Source organism: Rutilus rutilus (assembly GCF_951802725.1).
Source record: "Rutilus rutilus genome assembly, chromosome: 3".
In the NCBI taxonomy this organism is placed as follows: domain Eukaryota; kingdom Metazoa; phylum Chordata; class Actinopteri; order Cypriniformes; family Leuciscidae; genus Rutilus; species Rutilus rutilus.
Genome location: NC_140211.1, coordinates 18,885,913 through 18,905,965, shown reverse-complemented (window position 1 = coordinate 18,905,965; position 20,053 = coordinate 18,885,913). Strand labels below are relative to the sequence as shown.

General features: G+C 37.1%; 1 protein-coding gene across 3 annotated transcripts; it reads right to left on the bottom strand.

Moving 5' to 3' along the window:
* Window positions 1-2,352: 2,352 nt before the first annotated feature.
* cd82a (CD82 molecule a) lies at window positions 2,353-18,310 on the bottom strand. Of its 3 annotated transcripts, none has more exons than XM_084403898.1 (11): window positions 18,094-18,310; window positions 17,813-17,867; window positions 17,251-17,453; window positions 12,604-12,675; window positions 10,376-10,448; window positions 6,325-6,449; window positions 5,930-6,004; window positions 4,754-4,852; window positions 4,281-4,454; window positions 3,720-3,803; window positions 2,353-3,617 (listed from the first exon to the last, which is right to left on the bottom strand). In XM_084403898.1, exons 4-11 carry the CDS (start codon window positions 12,664-12,666, stop codon window positions 3,540-3,542), a joined length of 771 nt encoding a protein of 256 aa, XP_084260024.1. In that variant the 5' UTR covers window positions 12,667-12,675; window positions 17,251-17,453; window positions 17,813-17,867; window positions 18,094-18,310; the 3' UTR covers window positions 2,353-3,539. The 3 variants fall into 3 exon arrangements, with proteins under 3 accessions (XP_084260024.1, XP_084260025.1, XP_084260026.1); XM_084403899.1 differs by having other exon boundaries at window positions 17,813-17,848; XM_084403900.1 differs by having other exon boundaries at window positions 17,251-17,450; window positions 17,813-17,845; window positions 18,094-18,275.
* Between the last annotated feature and the right edge of the window lie 1,743 nt (window positions 18,311-20,053).

Sequence of the window (20,053 nt, the reverse complement as noted above, 5' to 3'; positions counted from 1 at the left end):
GCTTAAAGTCACCATGAAATCAAAACTGACAATTCTTATTTTTTTTATGAATATTGCACTATTTACTATAAACAATTTATTCATGTGCATCCTCATTATTTTTTTACTTCTTAAAACAAAACAAAATAACAAAAAAACGTCCCCTCCCTCTTGCAGCGTCATCAAAGTCCCTTTAAGACAAGTCATTTGACTCGGCGGCCATCTTTGAAACCCCACTCGGGCAGCAGTTTCAGTCATACAAGTGCAGCTCCTATCTCTTTGAATAGGGAAACATCAAACTCTCCAAAGCTGTTTACTAAGATTTTTTTTTATATATATATCTGAAATCACCAATGAAATCTGACAACAACTGTCTCATAAATTTGTATTTCTTATGCTCAAATAGCGTTAAAAAAAGCGTATTTTTATTGATGGTAACATTGGGTACAAACGTGTAAAACCATCAATATACAATCAAACATTTATACAGACATACCATACCAGAGACAAAAAAAAAAAAACATACATACTAAATAGAGGTGGAAAAAATCTCAGAACACTAATCCAGATCCAGAACTTCTGACAGTTACATGATTACTTTACCAGTCAGCGATTTGCTCTTTTAACAGTGCCACCCCCTTTTTCAGCAGTGCTAGATCCAATCAGCTGTGAATCACAATACAAACTTTGATTGGAAGCATAACATTTTTTGAAAATCAGACAAAAAAAAAAAAAAAAGTAGCCTACAAGACTGTGTAGGCTATCAGCGTGAGGAAAAGAACTATAAGCTCATGAAGCATTGTGAAAAGCATACTCAAATAAAAACCAATAGGGAAATTACTTGAATTAATTACCGAAATACTCATTTACAAATGTTGATTATGCATTAAAAAAACTATACATTTAACAAACATTTAAGCATTTTGAATGCAGATCGACTCAATTCCGTCATTCACAGTGCCTCATGGGATTGGGCGGCAAAACAGAGCTATTTTGCCGTGTTTTGCCTTTTTCGACTCTCTGATTGGTGTAATTTTCTGTATAGCATCATGTGTAATATAATGAACACGATTTTTATTTTTATTTTTTATAAGCTATAATAATGCGGGCTGATGCTCAGCAGAAGAAAATACCATGGATTATGTCAAAAATACATTTTTAAAGTCATAATGTAGTAGTAACTCAGAGCTGATTTGACTTTTTGAACTTCCCTTTGGTTCTCATTTTATTAGTGGACTTCCTCCTCCCCTTCATTAGCCATCTCTGTGAAGTGAAATTAGATTAAATTCAATGAGGGTGAGCAGAGTATGACTCGGTCACAAGAGAGTGAGTGTGTGTGAATGACAGCTCTGTCTCCTGTATGTCTCTGGGGCTTCCTGTCATCTGCTCTTTCTCGTAGAGAACATGTTTGACTGTAAATATTGCTTATAAAATGCAGTTTCAAAACTACTTCATAAAAACATCAGCATTCTACAGCTGTATACAGCTACATGATGGAATAATTCTGCTGTCTATGAAAGCTTTTACAGCAAAGAGCAGCAGCTGTTATTGTTTGGGAGACTAGCAGTACATGATCAGAGCGATATTCCAGACTGCTTTCTGACAAAAGACAGCTCATCTCCAGTGTCATCCCTACAGCATTATAATTACAAGTGTAGCTCTGGAGACCTGGAACAGAACATTATCAGAAGGCTGGGAGAGGAAACCGACATCCTCTTTGAGCTGCATTATTACCATAGAATAGATCAATGGAGACCCTAAATGCTCAGGTAAAAAAAGAAAACACTGTAGCCTACTGAAGGTATCCATAGCTGCATTTATGTGTATTATTATTACTACACTCAGAGCACTTGACATGTTTCTAAAAAAGAGAAGTTGATCATGAGTATCCATATGTGTGACGCCTGGGCAAGACTGGAAAGTCATGGACATGGTCTTCTGAAAACAGGATGGCAGGGCAGGCCGGATATGAAGGGGGCAACAACAGGTGGCAATGAACCCTCTATTGTTGAGAGAAAGAAGGGTGAGTCATGCCATTTAATTCCTCACATAAACACAGACCACCATGACCATTGAGAAAGACCACCATCTGCTGCAGAAATGAACAAAAGGCACAAGCAATGATATTTTACAAGTAGATTTTTGTAATGCAGTTTTCTTAAAGTTTTGTTTGTGGTGATTTAGTAATACAGGGTATGTTTTTATTTACTTGCCTATTATGCAAATGTGAGATGTTGACCACCACTTCCCAGTTCACTTTATTAAGTTGAACCATAGAGTAGATGTGAACCATAGCACAACAGATGTGCTACTGCCACCTAGTGAAGATCTGGCAAAAGTACATGGTGAATAAACACACTGAGCACAAATGGGTGTGGTGAGTCATTTATTGTAACACATTCAGCTTAAGAAAGGTACATGTAGTTACAATACTTTTATCATTATCATATCAATTACTTGATTGGGGATCATATTCCCTGTATTAAAAAAAAAGATTTTTTTTTTAACATTAAAACAGTAACATAAGTTTTTACCTTTTATTAAGAACTCAAAGTTTTACGTATTTAACAGAACTATTAAAGATGACAAAGAAAACACTGTTAGCATTTTTCCATTTATACTTGTCATAACAAGTATACAATTAAAGTCATAGCGGTGTCAGAGTAAACCAGTTAAATTAGGATCAATGCAATCAAAAATAAACTTAAATCAAGTCTGCAGTCAACTTTGGGGGCTAATCTTCATTTTGGTTCACATCATCAAGGAATAGCTTTATATTGTACTTCCTTACAAATATGCTCATACAGATATGCTCAAATTAAGCATGTAGAAAAAGATAAAAATTTATCATCTGTACAAAAAAAGGGAACATTTTGACTCCCGAGACTTGTCAAAATCAACATGCAAATGAAAGCTAAAAATATATACACACTAAAAAATATAAACAAAGGCAACAACACTGATGTACAGACATAAATGACAGACTATAACACAGCCAACTTTGTTATTTGGGACATGCCACTGGGGCAGGGTGGAGATTGTGTCAGTCTATGTATACACAAAACAAACACATGCTAAATATCTAAAGAAAAGTCCCTTGTTTTAACAAAAGCAGGCCTTTGTGGTTTTTCCGTTGTCTATAAAGCATAAACCGAAGTTTAATAGGCTATTAACTCATAGTTTGGGTCACTTTAATGAAGAAATATCAAAGCAAATACGTTGTAGGCCAGCCTGGGTGTTAAAAAGTGTTGTTGTATATAAATAGACATTTGAGGGGCACCAGGACTCATACACTTTTCATTCATTTACGTGGGCAGCTTTCATGTTCTGCACTTCAGACTGTCATTACAATGGGCTATTCAAACTGGACTAAAAAGGTTTGATTATATATATATATCAGGCGATAGCGTTACTGACAAAGAGTGAAATCTCATGACTAAACACAACCCTAAAGTTTATCTTTTGGAAACACTGTATATACCGTAGAAAAAGAGGGAGATCTGTTGTTCCAAATAAGGAAGGACTGAATACATTTGTGTGCAAGTGTCTGTGTTTCCTCCTCAGTACTTTGGCACTTTGGTGTAGTCTTCTTGGTGTACAGTCTTGCAAAGGCCCATAGAAAGTATCATACCAAGGAGCTGTAGGGGGAAAAAAATCATTGATAATAAACACCTCACGGTTTCTTAGTAATACACAGGCGTATTGTTCATGACGCCTAGGCTGGAGGACATACAACATACCTCAATGACAGCCACACCAAGGCAGATTCCCAAAATAATGCCATAATTTGTGAAGAGCCAGCTCCCCACCTTATCCATGCAGCCCTGATGAAGACAGAAAAACACTCTGTCATAACATTATTCACCTGAACTAACCTGTTATTGAAATCATCCACCACAAAATTCATAAAATGATTAAAGAAACCGGTATCTTAATAACTTTGCCCTCAGTGTTCAGCAAAAGTACATCTTATTTATCTACCATTTCAAACAACCTTAAAGGGATAGTTCACCCAAGAATAAAAATTCTGTCATTTACTTGCCCTCATGTAGTTCCAAACCTGTATGATTTTCATTCTTCTGTTGAACAGATATTTTGAAGAATGTCAATGGGCCCGAAACTGGTTACCAACATTCTTCAAAGTTCCACAGAAGAAAGAAAGTCATACAGCTTCGTAACCACATTTTTATGTTGGGTTGTACTATCCTTTTAACAACACAGAATTACACGAAAATATAGGGAAACATGGAGAGATTCACTTAACACGCTAAAATGACTTAAGTGACTAATATTTCCCATACCGTCTCATAGATGGGCAATTTATTAGATGCGTCCAAACAGAAGCCGCTATCTGTGACATTAAATGGTTGGAGGGAAGCATTGTGGCAGGAGCATGAGTACAAATTCTCTGAACTGTTCTTTATCATATGGTTCACATCCCAGTCCTCACTTCCAAGCCAGCCACAACACTGCATCTGAGACACACAAACAAGAAACAACAAGGCATGAAGCATTTTATAATGTTGGCTAAACGATAAACCAGGATTATTCAACCCAATAAAATCTCTCCATCATACAAGAAAATGAACAGGGAACGGTCATAATGTTGTGAAAGGTTAAACTCGGTCAACCCAACAAGCCTTTCTACATTCCAAAGCTTGAACCTCCCACAGAAACCGAGTGTTTTTCATGGCAATACATTCGAATGACATTTAATACACGTCTCAAGCTTGAATTAAAGACAACACATGAGTTTCGCCCATTCTCAACTCACTGTTCTCTGTAGGTAGTCCCAGGCCTGCTCTGCGGTTTTGTTCTGTCCAGTGTAGTTTTCTATGACTTGGGACACAATTTCGCTTGTCTCCTTCCTCAACTGCAATGAAAGTTAAAAGGGTCAGTGGTTTATTTTTCTAGCCCCAGGTATTTGACATGAGATTCACATTGCTGACCGAGGAAAAAGTTACTAAGCTACTAAAATGGAACAGTGTTTCCTTTTCCATTAGAAAAGCACGTGTTGCATTTGTATTGGAGGCAAAATTTCTGTATTAGCCTCCAAGCCGGTTTGCATTTATGTCGAAAATGAAAAGATGAGCAAAAAAAAGGACAACGTCTATCATCTACCTGTTCCAAATACTTCATGATTTACTGCATATCCTGCTCAGATGCTTCCTATAGTGTCCTCAGACACACTTGCTGCTGGCTGACCTAGGTGGAGGTGTGAGTGAAGTGTGTGTGAGTGAGTGAAGTGTTTGTTTGTGGTCAACCCATTGCTCATCTTCCTCCTGTGTGATTTTTTTTTTTCCCCTCATGGGTCATCATGGTGAAGGTCTATTCAACAACAGCGATCCTCAAATGCCCTGCAAAGACTCCATGTGTATTTTTTGGTATGTGCGATAGGGGGCGATATCATTTCATTTTCAGCCACTGATTCTCTTGACCTCTTTTCCAGCTGTTCCAGAAATCTAAACAAAACCTTCACAATGAAATCTAGCTGGAAAATGGAACACATGGAGGTTTGGCTTCAACTTTTCCGAAGTGTTTAACGGCACAGAACATGCAAGCCATAAGTGTCTTGCACTCCAAAAAACATTTTGATGACAGGCTTGATGACAATTCTGACATCATTTACTCACTAGAAATCTAGTTCACAACCTGTTTGACTTTTTTTTCCTTCTATGGAACACGAAAGAAGATATTTTGAGGAAAGTTGGTAACAAAACTATTTTAGTTCCCATTTACTTTCACTATATTTTCAGACCATACAATAGAAAAAAAGGGATTCACAACTGTTTGGTTACAAACATTCTTCAAAATATCTTCTTTTACATTCCAAAGAAGAAATAAGGTCATACAGGTTTGGAATGACACGAGGATGAGTAAATGACAGAATTCAAATGTTCTCATGGGCAATCCCTCTACGGCAGCCACATTAGGGCGTTCACTAACTCACCGATTCACGCTGGAAGTAGATGAGAACGGCAGCAGCCACTTGACCAAGGAGGATGAGCAACAGACAGGTGAAGTACTGTAGAGAAAGAAAAAGACAGTGCATTCAGATATCACAGATCCATGTGCACCCCCGCCACATATGTCGGTCTCACATATGTACTGCACAGTCCGCATATATGTGCAACAGAAATGCAACAGCTGGTGCTGTCCAGTATACTCGGATCGTGTGACATGAAACTGCTCAGCAAGGCAAATTTCCACATGACAGCAGAAGTTCCACTTTGAGTTTGCATAAAAAACATGATTTACACACACACACACACACACAAAATAAAACTCAATTAGGATAGATAAAAATAGGGCTGAATAGGGCTGGGCTGCATTTTTGTGTCTTACCAATCCGAGCAAACAGCGGATCTCATATATGGCCCCCAGACAGCCCAGAAATCCCAGAATCATGGAGAATGAGCCCACGCCAATCAGAATATAGGAGACCACCTTTAGGACCATGGATGAATCCTCTGTTAGTGAGAAACACAAACACAATCCTGGTTACAAACGAATCATTTCATAATTGTGTTGATTAGAAGTAACTCAGTAAACAGCCCTTATTTTCTACACTTTGGTAACACTTTCTAAACATTAACATTGGTTAATGCATAAGTTAACATGAAATAGCAATGAAAAATACAGTTACAGCACTTATTAATGGTTAATGTAAATTTCGACATATTAAACAGTCTGGGGTCAGTAAAAGTTTTTTTTTTTTTTTTAAGAAACTTTAGCTTTTTAAGCAGAGCATTTCATTTATGTAAACTTTCTTTTCATCAAAGAATCCTGAAAAAAAGTATTACCGTTTCCACAAAAATACATTTAATCATGTTTTTAACATTAATAATAAGACATTTTCTTGAGCACCAAATCAGAATGATTTCTGAAGGATCATGTGACCCTGAAGATGCCATCACAAGTATAAATTCCATTTTAAAATACACTAGAATTTCTTTCTTTTTTTTCAGATTACAACAATAGTTCACAACATTACTGTTTTGTTTGTATTTATGATCAAATAAATCAGGTCTTGGTGAGCATATAAGAGATTTAAAAAAAAAAAGTTTTATCTTTTATAGGGTAGTTTACATTTTTAACATTTCAAGTTGTACAAATTAGAAAAAAAAATTATGATGAACAATATAGCTATAAATTAGCATTAATCTAGATAAGTAAATGCTTTAACCTTATTAAACCTTATGCTAAAGTGTCATCAACACTTTTTATATGGTTTGTTGCACATTACAAACTAATTCTGACGTCAAATACTCCAAGCCAGTAAATACAGTCTCGGGTTGTCCTCATGAATATGCATTGTGTAATGTCGAGATGGGTTTAGCAGGTCTCCCTTGCAATCTTGACTGAGTCGTGACGAACTATAGTACAGTGCAATGCTCACTGTACGCCATTGAACAGTTGAGTCAGACATTCTGTGGCTTTACCTCAAAGAAGCAGCACATTCTCCAACTGGTCCTGCTTCAGTCAGGCTTTCATGCGTATTGTCAGAACGCCATACTGAAAAGCCTCTGTCATATCATCCAGCCTCAAAATACCTCAATGGCTCCCCAGCAAAAACAACATTACCACAGACAGCCTTACAAACAATACCACAGTGTGGAGCAGAGCGCTGTGTGACTGTGGGTGCAGAGGATACAATGGCCTATCATGTGACCTGATGTAATCATCATTACGAAACCCAGCACTTAGATGAGATGACCAGCTCAACCCTGATGATTACAGCATTCGTCAAAGCACAAATAACACAATGAGTTCATCTTTTCACACGGTTGAGAAGGCACGATCTATATCTTACATAATTCAGGCCATTTAATAATTAATGATTAAGAGAGAACTAGATACTGGGAAACCTAGAAGGTGGAAACTGTGAACCAGCGGATTGCAATTAGTCACAAGTAAGCAAACAAATCTAGCATCCTAAGGAACAATGTGAAGTGAGTGAATCATCTCAGCCCATTCTGTTCGTTGTGGAGAAATTCTCACAAGATTCACAGCAGTTGGTTGTTCTGAAATGTTTGACTTAACTATTGGTAAACAGCTGTTAATGTGATTTTTTTTTTTTAAATGGCAGAGAGTTTTAAATTGGAAACAGTGATTTAAGGCTCTTTTGTACCATGTGGTAAATATTACTGAAATTCTGTCGCCATAAACAATAGAAGAATAGAACAAAGACCAAGACCTTTTTCCTTTAACAAAGCAAATGCCTTTGTAAGTTCGACCACTGTGCTCAGCAGTAACCAAGTTCAAAGCATTTGGCTGAGGAAACCAGTTCCGAATGCAACAATTCGGTTTCAGTTATTCAATCCAATTCCCAAACCCCAAGAATGGGCACTGGCATTACAAATAAAAGCATTAAACGTGCGCGTCTGCAATTCAGCTTCAAATGTGTGGGCCTTTCTAACTTCAGTACTGTAAATCTCAAACAACCCCATGCTGTTGAAGTGCCTAATGGTGTCTAACGGAAACAGGAAAATCCTCTAGGGATCAGTGAGCCGGTGAAGGCCACTGGCATCTGGATTAGAAAAACAATGATGTTCAGAAAACTTTTTTTTATTTTTTTTTACGATGGGTTAAAGGGCTCACTGTTTGCATGCATGGCTGGGAGTCCCAACAAACAGCCATGCGACCGCTGTGCACTGCAGGAATGTGTCTGTCAGAAGAATTATGACGTTAAAAGGAGGAGTACTAAAGGTTGACAGATTCACTGCAGTTGGTATCATGCTTATGGCGTGAGCCTGGGCTTTCTTAAAATCAGTTTCTGCTCTGAACAATCAATCAAACACAAACTTTTTATAGCACAGCCACTCAGACTGGGTTCAAGTCTTGGGTCAGGCACACTACATTTTACAAGACAACCTTTGAAAACTTTTCCCCAAGTCAACTACTGTAATCATTTTGTAAATTTAGGGACTGTCAATGTGCTTTGAGCATTGTTCATTTGCACACATTCTTTTGTTATATTCATTTATTTCAGTCAATTTTACTTGGACTGAAATGGCCTCTAAATTTAGTTGATGAGAAAGAGCCAATTTAAACCAGCATACATTTACTGCTCCGCTTCAGCTTACGCCGCATAAGGAAGTCAATCCAAAACATTATTGACTAAGGATTTAAATTCATATTCTTTCTAGATTTTATCTTTTCAAAACATTGCACTATTAATATCTTGCAGTGTTATTTTTTTCTTCACAATATTTTCAATCTTAATGAGGTGCATTTTTTTGTTGATAAAATCAAAAACCCTTTGTTATTGACCACATTTGTCAGTCATTTTGTTGACACAAAGAGCACCAAATCAACATATTAGAATGATTTCTGAAGGATCGTGGGACACTGAAGACTGGAGTAATGAAGCTAAAAATTCAGCTTTACAATCACAGGAATAGTTTATATTTTAAAATCTATATTAAAATAGAAAACAGTTATTTTAAATTGTAATAATATTTCACAGTATTGCAGTATTTTTGATTAAATAAATGCAGCCTTGGTAAGCATTTTTGACTTCTTTTTTTAAAAACATTAAAGAATCTTACCAAACTTTTGAACCGATTAAGACCGGAGGCAGATAGAGGCTCATTCTTTTCCCTACTTGGATATACTTGCTCACCAGTGTTAATTTGTTCTTTCCAATGTCTAATGCAACAAGAGGCCTGATCTGAGCATTGACGTGATGCATGCTAATGAGTCAGCCGCTAAAAGAGCCCTGTGTGGCAGCGAGGGAGCACCTGCAGACTGCCTCAGACGTGCTATGTCACACACAGGCCCTGCCTGGCTCGCGCACAGAGCCGTGAACTCAATGGCTGATCCGGAGCCAGCTGTGAACATGTAGCTCCAGCCTGCTTGGCAGTGTCTGTAAGACCAGACCTAGTGACCCAGAGCTCCCTGCAATGGCCTCTGGGATGGAAAATAGATCCGAAAATGTGCAGGGGGAGGAGTGATGAAAAATACAGAGCCCATCGTGAACAATCTGTCCAAAAGCCTGAATCATATGCTTTAAGATGAGACTAATGGTTATCATCAAACAAGAGCAAAACGAGAGACAGATGGCCCCTGTAAAAGTGGGTCTGAGTCACTGGTGCACAAGCCCAGAAGGTTTCATTCAAAGGTACAACGGGATAAAACTTCACTAATGAGAGCATAAAAAGACAAGATCAACGACCAACTCTTATCACCACTTCCGCTGGATTTTACAACAACCAACTAAAAGCAAAGGAACTATCCCATGGGGCATTAAATAGCCTTTTAGATTAATGTGAACTCATTTTCAGACCATCCTAGAGAAAATGGCAGTGAGAGTAGATTTAGGTTATCAGGAGCATCATTTCCCAACTACATGACATTTTATGGTTTGTTGCACACATTTTATGCAGAAACTTACGCAACACTGCAATGAGGCTCTGATTGTCTAGGAGGATCCACAGTCCAAATCCCATAATCGTAGCTCCGAAGATCTGTAGAGACAAAAAAAGAATGGAGGGGGGACAGAGGAAAGAAAAAAGGAAAGAGAGAATCAATCATATAGTGCAGGACAGGAGGGGAACGAGGGGCCCCACATTTCAGTTTACAAGCTGCAACTTGTTCACTCCAAATCTCTTGGACAGAGCTAAAGCTGGAAACTCTAGTATTAATGTGTTCCCTGAAAGACAGGAAGGTTGTGTGCTTGTGTGTGAGAGTATGTAACAAACACACTAATCCTGGCCCGTAGGAAGCTATGAACTGTTCCCTGATCTCTAACTGTGGGGTTCCAGACTCTTTCTCACATCTGGGACTGATTGGGCTGTGCTTCTGCGTGGCAGTGGCTGGAGGGGAGGGGGGGAGCGCAGCGGATGTTGCAGGAGTCCAACAGCACCACAGTCTTCGCTAACAAGCGCTCCATCTACTCTCCTCATTTATAACACCAGGGCACATGCTGGTGGTGCGCTATCATTTGTCAAAATGCTTTTTTAACCGAGTTTAACTAAGGTTTGTTCCTTCTGTGTACCGATTCTTTAGTTACTCTGGTGCAACTTCACAAATAAGGTGCATGGAAACAGGAAAATTGGGAATGGGAAGTGACAAAGGCAAATCCAGGAACACTTGTTGATGAACTACTTAAAAAAAATCAACGCATTTTAGCACACAGATCTTCATTAGGGTTTAAAGAAAACAAATGAAGAAAATGTATTTATTTTTAATAGAAAAAAAAAGAACAGACAAAAATAGTAAAATATGCTACAAATTAAAGAATAATATTTTAATATTTTATATATTATTTAAAAAATAATATTTTAAATAAAATGTATATAAAAATTATTTTATAAATGTATATAAAAATAAAATATTAACATATACACACACACATATACATATACATATATATATATATAAAAAATGAAATAATTCAAGAAAATTCATGTTCTCTCTTTTTTTCTGTATTTCATTTCTGCTCAAGTCTGTGTACTTAATCTAGTCGTATATTTAAAACTTTATGTACTGCAAATACAGTTGGCTCTTATAATAAATTGCTTATGATGTTCCTAATGTTTAAATCACTTAAAGCATCTTGCAAATAATACAAATATGTAAGTGCAAAGACATGAACATATTTCAACCACCAATCTGAGACCTTCCTCTCATAATGTTGTCGTCATATTTTTGACTTTCTTAAAACATTTTGCTTGGCTCATTTAAACGTACTGGTTGCACTCCAAATGCTTGGAAATGATCGTTTGACTCTTCCTGTACCCTTTAAGCCTGAGCACCCTGGCCTGCAAAGAATAAACTTGGATCAGAGATTTCTTTTTTTTCCTACATGGAACAAGCCCAAGGATGACAAAGGAGAACAGGCTGTTTCTCTCTCTGAGACCAAGAAAAAGTAAACTGTCTGGGTAACAAATGGCAAACACTTCATCTGGATGTTAACTAGAGTGCATTCCTGCGACAGAGAGATACAAGGCCGCTATGAAGCACCTGTAACTAATAAACATGTGGCTTTTTCCATGAACTGAAAGACCTTAAGCAGTAATGACTTATTTATAATACAGCGAAGTTATCACTGGTTCAGTGAATGTCAGTCAAACTGAGAAAACTGGGACATCAGCTTTTAGCAGTGAGCTAAAAATCATCATTTATAAAAAGAAACAAGCTGGGGGAAAGTTGCCCTCAGAACATTTGGAAAACTTGCCCAGAACAGATCACCCATGCCTAATGTAGTAACACTTAATAATAAGGTTCAATTTGAATACTTTTGTTAATCTATTAGGTATTATGAACTAACAATGAACAATCATTTTACAGCATTTACTAATCTTCGGCACGGTTCATTTTTACATTAGTGTGTTAGACACTCACAAATGAATGAATAATATAGGTTATACTTATACATTCACATCAACCTTGTAAAAAAATACTGTTCATTGTTAGTTCATGATACATAATGCATTAAACAATGTTAACAAATTGAACCTTATTGAAAAGTGTTCCATCTAATGCTAACATTCTATTAGTGATCTTACTTTTATTAGTTCTATTCAAGGAACAATAACAAAGCACAAAGCAGTTGACATTCAAATGATTCAACTAACTGAACTTTTCTTTGTTCTTTAAATACTAGAAAGTGAGACTTACAAAGAATATTAAGTTGAAGAAAAACAGGAAGTACTTGGTGGCAGCGATGCATCCTTTCCCCATTTTGCTGACCTGTAAAAACCCAAAACAGGGAAACAGAAGTAAATTAAGGACCAGTTTATACAATACATTTCACAGATTAAGAAAAATGGCAAATGAGCAACAGGACATAACAGATAAACAGATGGCTTACAATAACTTTTTTTGCAGGATTAGTGATGCGAGCTAAATAAAAAATAGAATCTACAAGCAAACGTACACTTTCATCATGCTACATGTTTGCTAGAGTTTTAAAAATTCAATACAGCATCCCCTTGCTTTCAGACACAGCATGCCGTCATCATCAGATCAATATGGAGCACACAGAACTAAATACCACAGGATATGTCAATACTCTCCTCTGGACTGCGTGATGGCTGTTAGCACTCTTTTTAGATAATGACCCACATTCTGGTTATCATTAATAGGTTAGTATTATACTTCTCGTGCTATTTGTGGGTCTGTGTGCTGCGTGGCACACTTCACCACGTCCAATGACCTCAGAGAGGGCGAAGGAATTGTGAGTAATGATAAGCAGATATAGAGCACCAACACAAAGCAGATCAGGCCACAGATGGAGAAAACAGCATTGCTGGAGCCATTTATAGACAAACACAGGAGCTCATTCAAAGCTTTCTTGCAGTGGAGATGAATGGATGGACTTTCATTCCACCACTCAGAGATACTACATCTGAAGAACCACTTCAGTTTTACAGTGATATAAATTAAACCACTGACCATAACCTTTGAATGGGAGTGTCAATATATAAACAGCAGAGTATTTTATGGTTACAAGTTTGGGACAGTAAGATTTTTTTTTTTATATATAAAATAATAAAAATTTTCATATTAATTAAATTAATCATTTTATTCAGTATTAAAGTAAAGACTTTTATAATGTTATAAAATATTTATATTACAAGTAAATGTTGTTCTTTTGAACTTTCTATCCATCATAGATTCTTGAAAAAATGGTAAGCAGCACAACCGTTAACAACATTGATAATAATCGGAAATGTTTCTTGAGCACCAAATCAACATATTAGAATGATTTCTGAAGGATCATGTGACACTATAGACTGGAGTAATGATGCTGAAAATTCATGCCATCACAGGAATAAATTACATATTTAAATATGTTAACACAGCAAACAAATTTTTCACAATATAACTGTTTTACTGTATTTTTTTTTATTTAAAAAAGGCTTCTTTCAAAAATAAAAACCTTACCAACCCCAAAGTGTGTGTTTAAATGTATATAAATACACTCAAAATGTTGCTTTGGATAAAAGTGTCTAAAATAGAGAGAGAAAAAATTGACCAAAAAGCTCAAATATCCCATAAGCCAATATCTGTTCACAGAGTGTCTTTTTCTTTTTAGACAGTTATCTTACAGAAAGAAAAAAAGAAAAAAAACTTCATAAACAAACTTACATTAACTTCTACGTAGTTTTTAATCAGTTCATGGGGAACTAACCTTGTGAGGAATAGCCTGGAATAAACAAACATTTGTTTAACTTGCTTGCTTCAATTTAGTTTTGAAGAGAAGCATCACAGTGCTGCTGAGCTGAGGCCAACCAGCTGCTCAATTAAAAATCTCTCATATTTTTCCACCATGGGAGAGATCGTAAGGTTTTTTTTCAGACGTTGATATGTCCCGTGCGACAAAGTCTGTGGAATCAAATTACCTGCACTTCCTCCTCGTTCTACAGAGAGAAACAAGGCTTTATTTTTTACCTTAAGTGAGTTTCCGAATATCTGTACAGGGTCTTACACAAGACATAAACAAAAGAGGTTTTAAACAAATTCAACCTTGATAAGAACACTGTTGTGCTTCTGATCAATGTCAGCATTGAGCTGATATACCACATAAGGTCACAGAGCTATTATGACTACCTAAAAGAGTGCCAACACACATGTAGCTTATCCAATCTCAGTCAGACAGACAAAAAGTGTGTCACAACGCACTAACATTTGAATCAGGCCAGCACATCACCACAGGGAAAAATCTGATCGTACATATTTTAACCGAAACAGTTTATCTTATCTCTGTCATTGCAAAATAACCTTAGGGCCTGGTTTCACAGACAGGGCTTAGATTAAGCCAGGATTAGGCCTTCCTTTTATAAATGTGCCTTAGAAAAATAAACATTACTGGTGTACATCTTGAGGCAAAACAATGGCACTGACATATTTTAAGATATGCCAGTGCAAATTGCTTTCAGTTAAAACAGCTCAAACGTGCATTTTAGTCTGGGACTAGTTTTAAACCTCATCTTAGGGCTTTTTAAGCTGAAAAGCAATGAAATGCTTGCAAAATGAGTATAGCCACTGCGAGCAAGTATCCTTTGAGGTTCATCAGCATTCAGCTCATCTACACAGTGTACACTGAGGCTCTAGTCTAGTTCACACTCCACTCTCCAGCCACCCTCCCCCACACTCACAGCGATAGGACCAGCTTTGATTTCCCACAACCACAACGGCAGCTTTCAGCCACGCTTTTCAAATCGAACAAAAGGAGAAACTCCACACACTCAGGAGCCCAGTAGCCTTAAAGTTACCACCAAACTGATGACATCCTCAACTTTAACATCCAAAGAAAACTTACAAGTGCAACTGTTGTGGAATCTATTAACAAATGCTGATTGAGCAAGTGTGCTTTATATAAAGTGATTGAGCTTACTTGCAAGTGACTAAATGAAGCCTAAAGCTGATCATTTAACCCCTGTCTAAACGCCTTCTAGGCTTTGTCATTTTCATGAAAACTTCATTTGAACTTGCACATGCCAAACAGGTTGCTACTGCAACCATGATGCGGGCTGGCATAAAGGGGTGCAGAGAAACCCCTCTTGAGGGACTAAACAGTCTCGCACTCCACACAGCATGCAGAAAAAAGAAAAGCGAAACCCCAAATAAGGGGAAGCCCACAGGGGCCAATGGCCTTGTCTCTCCACCGTTACTTCAGCCAGAAACAAGGCGTACATTCATTAGGACGGTTAATCTCTCTCCACCTGAACACAAAGACCAACTTGATGCCACCAGTCATGTTAAAGTGGGCTGCGCGAGTAGCTACTAAAATGTCCCAGAGAAGTTATTAAACGTTTTAGGATGAACGATGACTATGGTTTAAAAAAGCAACAACAATTAAACAACGGGGAGGGACAGATGTTTCTCTCTGAAACATCACCTATCAGTGGAATGCAGGCAAACTAGAAGAGTTTACTCGAAAGAAGGTGTTATTGTTTAGAGTTTACTCACGCGAAGCTCAGATTCGTTTTGTTTTATTGTATCAACTTAACTCTGTCTCAGATGCTTGTCCAACAATTCTGAGAAATTAAGGTAGACTTAAATGAGACAATTGTTGACATACAGTAAGACCAATGGACCAAATAAAAAAATAAAGTGGATATCAAAGACCAAATCATTTGGTTTTAGGACAATTTGATGCAGTGTTTTCGTTTAGGCCTGATTTGAATAGAATGTGTTGAATTGCTGAGATCTCTTAGAGGAGACGTGAGATTACTGAGGTATTTTTCTCAAGATGATTAAGTCTTCATTTGAGCTCCATATTTTCTTATTGTTGTCTAGGAGAGATAGTAAAGATCTCAATTGTTATTTTTTCCCCCTATTGGTGCGTTTGCAATCAGCTAATTCTAAACAATAAAAAAAAAAAGTAAAATATAGGCTAATGGATACACATACTTTGCTTTTATCCAAAAACAACTGACTATAAATTGAACTTGAGTTAAAGTATTAGTGTAACATATTCCTGTTATTAGGCTACTAATGCATTATTTTGTAAGTTAATCTAGTTCAACTTAATCCACACATCAACATCTTACAAGAACCTAATTTGTAGGCAGACATAGACTCAAACTTTAGCTTAGTTCACCTCAATTAAATTCCTATTCGCCTCCAAACAGAAAAAGTATTTTTCAACTGACGTGCCAAATCACTTACAGTTGTAAACCGACCTGACCTACATACGACAGATCTCATATTACAGTTCATAACCAGTGCATTAAACATCCTCACAAAGAGAGCTCCCTAAAAAGACTAAATTAAAGAAGAAAAAAAGGACAATGCGCAGGCGGGGAAAACGGGCTTTTTGATAACCCTGAACAAAAATAACTCAAGCAAATTATTTTGAGGACTGTGAAGAATAGGTACATGCTTGGTACTTTATCTCGGCTGATAATAGCTCTTCCCTGAAGGACTGAAGGATCAAATTATTATAAACTGAAAGCGAAATGATGACAATGAGTGCGAGCAACAACGCAGAAGTGAACAGAATTTAATTAGCCTTTAAATCCAAAAGTAGAAAACTTAAATAGAGTGAACAGGCGAGTGTTGTCAACTCCGTTACTGTAGCCTAGTAATAGCTACTGACAGAAAATATGTTATACATGACACACCAACACATGAAAACTCGCTCTGCTATTAAAACACTTGAAAATAAATCTAATTTACCAACTCATGACCACTTTCTATTCAAACTTTTCATTTCAGTCGTAAGTTCAATTTCAGTTTGAGATGTAAAGAACTATTCAGTATGAGGTACAAAACATTTATTACTTTAGGTGTCAAGCTCTGAAAGCATATACTCACGTAGAGTGTCGGGATGAGAAAAGGAGAAAAGTACAATAGATGTCAGCTGTGCGTCTCCTCCAGCGTTAATGAGTCTAGTGCGAGTGAGCAGGCTGGAGTTAGAGAAGAAGATCTGCTCACAGTCTCCCCCGTGTGAATATTATTGACCTTACAACAGTGCTGCTCAACCAGCGAGTTGTCCACTTGGGGGCCTCAGTGAACTGCTAAGAAATACAAAAAATATCTTTAAAAATTCGTTACATTTAACAAACGAACTTGACGATAAAAAATAAAAAAAAGACACTGACCCATAAAAATTTGTCAACTGATCCTATGCGAATACATATTTTAAGACCCCATTTATATAGGCTTGTACAATATATGACAGCATTTCTAAACGTTTTATTATAAAAAATAAAAAAATAAAAAAATAAATCGCTAGGGAAATCGCTTTCTCCTCCGGAGGTCAGGCTACTAAAGCTGCTAATCTCGTTAGAATCAGTATATGAGATTGAAAACAACTTTGTTTGTTCAGCAGAAGTTTAAGAGATAAAAAAAAATACAAAAAGAAGCTGTTACCTACCTAGCTTCTCACTTGAAGTCGTCAGTGAGAAAGCTGCTGAAATGGAGGACACAAACTTGTTGCACGTGGAAGCATAAATGACAACATGTGGGGAAGGAAAGAAAAGTGAAAATCCCAACAAGGGAAAATCCAGACCACCTGATCTAGTAGCAAGCAGTACATTCAGGACACATAATAAATCTTGCCTCATTCAAAGCGGTTACTAATAATGAACACTGAAAGTAAAAGATGCATTCACTTTGAGTAATGCCACCTGCTAAAATGTCAGTAGGCCTACAAACCTTTTGGTTTCAATATATGACCACATGGAGGCAAAAGAAAAGTGAAACCCCTGACAAGGGGAAACCTGCAGTAATGATCTATAGTCTTTGGAAACGAGCCAGAAACAAGCAGTAGTTCTCTCTTTCTATAGTCATTCTGCTAATGTATGTGCTGTGCACTTGGCTCTCTTCTCCCCCATCATGAGTGTATACGCCCTTTACTGCTGATTGGTTACATACGTGTATCCACTTTGTATCCACTTTTCAACAGCGTTTTTCAAAAATCGCTTACTGCACCTTTAAGCTGCAAAAATACCTACGCAATGAATAAATCTGCTCCTAAATCTTAAATTACCACCAATCGTCAATGAGAAAGTGAAAGCAGTAATGTCATCTGCTGAAATGGGGAAACATAACAGCATGTGGGCTAAAAGGGGAAGCCCAGAGTTATTGAGCCAAAACAACATCTATTTCTAAACTGCTCCTCACTCAAAGTCATTATAACACTAAATATGGAAGAGAAAGCAGCATTCACTTTGAGGATTGATGGATTATTTTCATTATAGTTCTTTTATGAAAAATCGCCATTGCTTATCAATTTTTCATGACCAAGGCTTTGCAGGACTGCACTTCCGTGAGGCCAGTGGACATATATCCTACCACATGTTCAGCAAAAGTTCAGTGGCCTCAATATGATTTTAGGGTATGTGTGTGATAATATATACTAGACCTCACCCGATTTTAAAACTTTCAAACTGCTTCTGATCGAAGCTTTCAACACCTTTATATGGAACAGAATCAATGCTCCTGTGGGAAGAAATCAGACCAGGATTCAAGAATACTTTTTGCATTTGAAAAACTTTACAGATTTATTAATTGAGCACATTCACTGTACAAAAAGTAACTGTCAAACCAAACGTGTGTATAAGAAACTTAAAGGAGAACTCCGGTCAATTTTAACATTGAGCTCATTTTTTTGTACATTTGGAGTGCTGTCAATACAGAGAACAACAACAAAAATCGGTGTTACCTACACCGAGTTATTCTATTTTTAAAATTTGCACCCTATTGACTTCAATGGGGCAAGTAGTAAGCCTGCTTTTTAGCCTCTTAACATCCTTTAAGTGTCATTACAAGTGCACAGAAAATGTGAGTGATTCCTTCCGAATGAACACGGGTGGATCTGACTGCAGTAGATGTTAGAGATATTAATAAAAATGAAGTTAATTCAGCCAGCGCTCATACCTTTGTTTACATCCTGTTTTCGGTGGAAGGCCATAGTAATCGATTGTCGAGTTCAAAAAAATCCTCTGTGTGTTCAACATCTGATTCGGATGAACTATCCATCAGATCTGATATTCTCAGAACACCACACAGCACCGTCATCGGCTGGGCTGACAGTCTGAGTCTCCACTGTTGCTTAGTTACCTATGATCACGCGCGTGAACTCGACAATCGATTACTATGGCCTTCCACCGAAAACAGGATGTAAACAAAGGTATGAGCGCTGGCTGAATTAACTTCATTTTTATTAATATCTCTAACATCTACTGCAGTCAGATCCACCCGTGTTCACTCGGAAGGAATCACTCACATTTTCTGTGCACTTGTAATGACACTTAAAGGATGTTAAGAGGCTAAAAAGCAGGCTTACTACTTGCCCCATTGAAGTCAATAGGGTGCAAATTTTAAAAATAGAATAACTCGGTGTAGGCAACACCGATTTTTGTCGTTGTTCTCTGTATTGACAGCACTCCAAATGTACAAAAAAATGAGCTCAATGTTAAAATTGACCGGAGTTCTCCTTTAAGCAAAGATTGTAAAACTGACAGTAATCATCTTTGTCCATAACAAAAACAAAATAAAATAAAAAGTTGCACGTTTACAGACGTTTAAGAAGTGTTACACATTCCTTAATCATTCAAATATTTACAGAGCAAAAAAAATGACCTAAATCTACCGTATAATCATTAACTGTGCT

Bases quoted from the DNA above. Each gene is read 5' to 3' on its own strand.
- cd82a (XM_084403898.1), bottom strand. From the start codon at position 12,666: ATGGGGAAAGGATGCATCGCTGCCACCAAGTACTTCCTGTTTTTCTTC. The intron at 10,449-12,603 runs GTAAGTCTCACT...TTGTCTCTACAG, and splicing joins TCTTCAACTTAATATTCTTT to ATCTTCGGAGCTACGATTAT. The intron at 3,618-3,719 runs GTATGTTGTATG...TTCCCCCTACAG, and splicing joins TTGGTGTGGCTGTCATTGAG to CTCCTTGGTATGATACTTTC.